Genomic DNA, 5,754 nt, shown 5'->3' on the forward strand with positions numbered 1-5,754 from the left:
TGGTTTACAAATGCATTTTTGGAACTACAAGGATTAAAACTGTCAAAAGTTGAAAGCATGATGACACCCAACCTTCACGCGACGCGAAGGATGGTGCTCCAAGACTTCACGCGGCGTGAAGTATAATCAAGACCACAAATCAGTCCAATATCTTCGTTTAATGCTAATTCTTTCCTAAATCAACCCTAAATCACGAAAATTGAGCAACAAGTTATTGTATTTTGTGTGTAATTATGGCTAGGTTCATAATTAGTAATTTGGTTAATATATTGGTGAATATATGATCCGATTTCGTTCTTAATTGAGTGATTCGGTTACCAAAATCGACCCGTTTCTTGTCCAACAAGTTGATTTAACCTCTATATAAACACTTCATAATTCCAAACCCTAAAGTTTACTGCACCTAAGTGTTTCCAGCCATCACCTATCATAGCCCGACGATTTCTTGCTCGTTTTTGCTCGATTAAGTGAAGATCAGTTAGCTGCAGTTTGACATTGACCTTCGTTTAACCCTTGACCTTGATTTCTCGTTCACTCAAACATATTCCGTGTAAGTAGTTAACTGATCAAACGTTCATTAATACTCACTTGTCGATAACCCTCAATCAATTTCTGATATTGAGGGGTATTGATGGGTCAATTAGAGTCAAACCCGTTTAAGGGTAAAATAGTCAATAACTTTGTTTATTCGTTTTCTCATACTTCTGGTCGAATTCAATGTTCGGTCCAGAAGACTTTTCTTCTAGTAACGAAATTTTAAGACTTTTGACCAAAACCCGACTTCCAACTAACTTTTCGTATTCTGGTCAGACTCGACTCGTTTAAATATTAAAATTGACATAACTTGAGTTCTGATCATTTACGTCGTCTGGCGCGTTAACGGAGGACTTCTTATTTTATTCTTACTTAATACTCACTTGCTTATTATTTAAGGTGAGTTTAAGTTATTCCCCTACTTTATTTATTTTCAAACGTTTTGGGATGTATGCGTACTATAGTATTTCATATTATACATATCTTATACTAGCAAATGTGATATTGTGTGTGTTTAATCGAACATACTTTCTATTTGATTACTTGTTTACTTTACGCATTCGGAGAGGTCCAACATATTCTTATTGTAGTATGATCATACGGCCATCATGTTAACCGGCACCCGAATCGCTTAGCAATGGTCTCTTGACACTTTATTTGCTCATGGTTTGGTTATATTTACCGCATTTATTTACGTTTTGCTATCTTTCATATTATATTATACTTTGCAAAACTGGTGACATGCTCACTCAACATTATTGTTGACAAATATATTCTATTTTCTATGCAAATGCAGGTTATCGCTGGAATTGAAGACTTGAAGTTATGGATTATTAGTTGAGACCTTAGTCTTTATCAAGAAACGATTTAATTTTAAGTTTATTTGGATTATTTTTGTTATTGTTATGGATTATTTGTTATATTGGGATGATGTGTGTTTTAATTGGAATTAGTTAATTAAATAGTTATTGTCACATTTATTTTATGATAGTTATCTTGATCTATGAACAATCATGCTCACGCCCTGGCATTTCCGCCTTAGGTTGGGGTGTGACAGATTGGTATCAGAGCCGAAGGTTTTAAGATAGGTGGTTAGAAATTGTCATAGACATATGTTAGGAACCCTATACGTGCTTATCTGAACTACCTTATGTGCTTATTAATTGTTTATAGTTTATTTTAGGTAATTATTAATTATATCTTTTATTTTAGTTAAGTATTACACACACCAAATCTGAGGCTATAACTCACTTTCAAAATTATTTTCTAAGATCTTTTAAAAAATTAGTAGATTGCCATTCTATTTTGGGAAATTCCTTAAGAATTCCTGAGATTTGTTTTTATTCCATATCCTTAAGGCATGGGAGTATGGCATGTGCGATTAGTAGCCGTAGGGGACAAGAGAACTGTGAGTCGGGTCTTGGCAAAATGGTTACGAGAATCCAAGGTAAGACGCTATTCCCTACCTGGAGGATAACCTGACCACAGTATTCGATCCCTTAGGCCAAAGTAAGACAATATGACATACGACCGGACCCTAAGTGAATCAGACATAACCGAACAGACGGTTGCATTCCTTTAATAAAAACCGAATTCACTGTGATTCGTGACTAAATTCGGAAACTTTCCAAAATTGTGTTTTAATTATTTTTAAATGTTTAGTTAGGTGGAAAATCCATGACAACCCATGGACACTCCAACTATCCATTCACAACCTGTTTTGATTCGATATTTGGTTGGAAGTATCACCGTGGTGGTTCACGAGATACTCCAATTACTCATTTTTTATTCGTTTATTCGATAATTAGTGGCCATTAAAATGCCATGGGACGCTCTTGGGGGGCCCGATTAACAAAGTTTTATATTACATTATTTAATTGGGCCCTTAAACTGCCATGGATCGCTCATGGGAGGCCCAATTCACCAAGTTTACTTAATGTTATTTAGTTGGGCCAATCAAATTGTCATGGAAAGCTCATGGGAGGCCGACTCACTTGATTTGATTCTTTATTTATTTTGGGTTCTTAAGCTACCATGGGAAGCCCATGGAAAGCCCAACCCAATAACATTTTACATTTAAACTTGAAATAAACATCTAAATTACTTAAAAGTTATTCACATTATTTTAAATCGCGACTTGCCCTCAAGTCATGACAAGTCACTAGCACGAATTATTCACATTTACTCATTGTCTCTCATTGACTCATTTACACAGCTTACCCGATTCTAATAAATTTCACTTTTGGTCCTCGCAGAATGTCTTCTCAACTTCGTCGTCATAACAGCCACCGCCCATCGGCTGCTCATGATCGTCGTTTGGCTGCTCGTATCACGAAGAAGTTCGTTGCTGCTTTGCTCGAGGTTGTGGCTCAAATGCAAAACATTAACTCAAATAGATCCACTACTTCGACTGCACCAAACAACTTCCATTACAAGAACTTCACGGGTGCTAAACCACCTCCTTACCTCGATGAGGAGAATGCTACTAACTCCTCTGCTGGTTTGAGAGGATGGAAACATCTTCATCCACTGTAAGTGTCCGTCGACAAATGGACTCGGTTCGCCTCGAGCGTTTTCTAGGATCGAGCTCGTACTTGGTGGAACTCTTTTAGGGCCCTCCAAGGTGTTGATGAAGTTTTGGCTATGCCTTGGGAGAATCTCAAGGATGCTTTGAAGAGAGAGTTTTGTCCCGAGCATGAACTATAAAGGCTGGAGATAGAGTTTTGGGAACTAAAGAAAATCGGTGGTGACAACTCAACCTACTCGAACCGATTCAAGGAACTGAGCCTGGTGGTACCTCACCTTGTGACCCCGTTGTCTCGCAGTATCCGCAAGAATATCCGTGGATTACCTACTATCTTTCGTGACGCGGTTATCAGTTGAGACCCTCTCACGATTAAGGAAGCCATAGCCCTTGCCGCTTCCTTAACTGATGATCACGTTCGTGATGGTACCTTATCCTGTAAGGACTCCAAACCTGTTGCTGAGAAGTCTAAAGCCGAATCCTCTACTGATGCAAACGCCGAACCTAAGCCTAACCAAAACAACAACTCCAACCGTTATCACAAGAACAACAACAACAATAACCAAAAACGCAAGAACCATCACCAAAACTATGCCGTGAATGAACCCAATAACCAACCTCAAAACCAAAGTGCACCCAACAAGAAACCCTATGTCGAACCACACCCATTGTGCTCGATTTGTAACAGTCGTCATCTTGCTTCAACCACTTGCCGTCTTTGCACTTCGTGTAACCGGCGGGGCATCTTGCCAATACTTGCTGTGTACCTCCTAACACATGAGCCGCTCCACAACAACCTGCACCTAGACCTGCTAATAACCCTCAAGCTCAAACCGGTGTTCCAAATACCCGTGCTTGCTACAATTATGGAGATCCTAGTCATCTCTGCAATATGTGCCCTTTGCTAGCCCATGCCCATCAAGCCCATGTTATGCATCCACCATACTATGCGCATCAAGCCCAAGTTGTGCCTACACCATACTACAATAGCCAAGCCTATCAAGTCCAAACTTATCAACCCCCAATTCCTCAAAGCTTTGTACCTCACACCTATGCTCCTCAAGTTCCACAACTCATGGCTGTTCCACATGCAACTGCTCAAGTCCCTGCTATTCAAGTCCCCCCAACTAATCAAGTTGCTCCAACCCCTCAAGGTTCGAATGGTCGTGCCTTCAGGATGAATGTGAATCATGCCCAAAGTTCAAGTGATGTGATGAATGGCACATTCTCTATTAGTAACCATTTTTCTTCTGTGTTATTCGATGCTGGTGCCGATAAGAGTTTTATCTCTTTAGACTTTGCATATATTATTGATAAGCATTGGGATAGGTTGTCTAAGCCTTTTATCGTAGAAGTAGCAAATGGAAATTCGATTACTATTGATTCGGTTATTCGGGATTCTGTTATAGTTCTTAATTAGGTCAAGTTCCGTATCGATCTTATTCCAATGCAAATGGGTAGTTTTGATGTCATAGTTGGGATGGACTAGCTAACTCTTAACCATGTCGAGGTCTTTTGTTTTGAGAAGTTCCTTCATATACCTCTTAAAGATGGTTGTGTTCTTAAAGTATTCGGTAGTACGCCTGCTTCTAAGCTTAATCTCATGTCGTGCTTTCAAGCTCAACATTATTTGGGTAAGAAGTATGTTGCCTATTTGGCGCTCGTGGTGGAGAAGGATAAAGATAAGAAGAAGATTCAAGATATTGCAATTGTGCGTGATTTTCCCGACGTCTTTTCTGATGACGTTGTTGGACTTCCTCCTATTCGTCAAGTCGAGTTTCGTATTGACCTCGTACCTGTAGCGAATCCCATTGCTAAAGCACCCTATCGTCTTGCACTATATGAAATGCAAGAACTAAACATGTAAAAATGAAAAATCCCATCCTTGGTCACCCGGGGTGCCGCGCGACGGGCACGAATTCGTGTAAAAATGTCCGTTTGGGTTGATTCCAGTGAAAATGAATTCGTTTTTATTTTCATTATCAGATCCTAATGTCTCAGATTCTGAATTGTTTATATCGTTTGACATGTAGTGGACGACTCGCTTATTCATTAGCTCGCTTATTCATATTTATATTCGTTTATCATTAATCTAAGGTGAGTTTGATCATTTCCCTTTTTATACACTGTTTTCAAACGTTTTGGGACGTATGCGTACCTATTCATATTTTCTATCATATATATATCTCAAACAATCGCAAACATAATCATTGTGCGTATATCAATTAAATGCTATTTGCTTATGTGTATATTCTATCATTGTTGGAGAGGTCCACCGTATTCCCTTGTATAGGGTGCTCATTAGTATGATCATACGACCGTCTTAGTAACCGGAGCCCGATTCGCTTGGCAAAGGTAAACCGACAAATTTTAGTCATCGTAATCAATGCCCGATTCGCTTGGCAACGATTCATTGGCACACTAGCACGTCTTTTGTTATGTATATGATTGTTAAGGTTTGATCGATTAGTACCACATGGATTGGTTTGCGTATTTAACATTTATCATTTATCATTTATCTATCATATATACCTATATATATATATATTGTTGTTGTGTCAGAATCTGGTGATCATCTCACTCAATATATGCTGTTGATAAACTCTTTTATTTTCTACACATATTGAGGTTGCTTTGTATTGTAGATTGAAGTTGGACACATAGACATGACCTTAGGATATAATAAAGAAAATTCT

At 38.6% G+C, this 5,754-nt stretch overlaps 1 protein-coding gene across 1 annotated transcript; it reads left to right on the forward strand.

Annotated features, from left to right (window-relative positions):
- The first annotated feature begins 4,133 nt into the window (after positions 1 to 4,133).
- Positions 4,134 to 4,925, forward strand: LOC143604973 (uncharacterized). Its single transcript, XM_077081270.1, has 2 exons — positions 4,134 to 4,460; positions 4,548 to 4,925. The coding sequence occupies exons 1-2, from the start codon at positions 4,134 to 4,136 to the stop codon at positions 4,923 to 4,925; spliced, it is 705 nt and encodes a 234-aa protein (XP_076937385.1).
- Positions 4,926 to 5,754: the final 829 nt, after the last annotated feature.

The sequence above is a fragment of the Bidens hawaiensis genome, unplaced genomic scaffold (genome assembly GCF_021521415.1).
Source record: "Bidens hawaiensis isolate Kalapana, Puna unplaced genomic scaffold, B.hawaiensis_p1.1 tig00067470_1, whole genome shotgun sequence".
NCBI lineage: Eukaryota > Viridiplantae > Streptophyta > Magnoliopsida > Asterales > Asteraceae > Bidens > Bidens hawaiensis.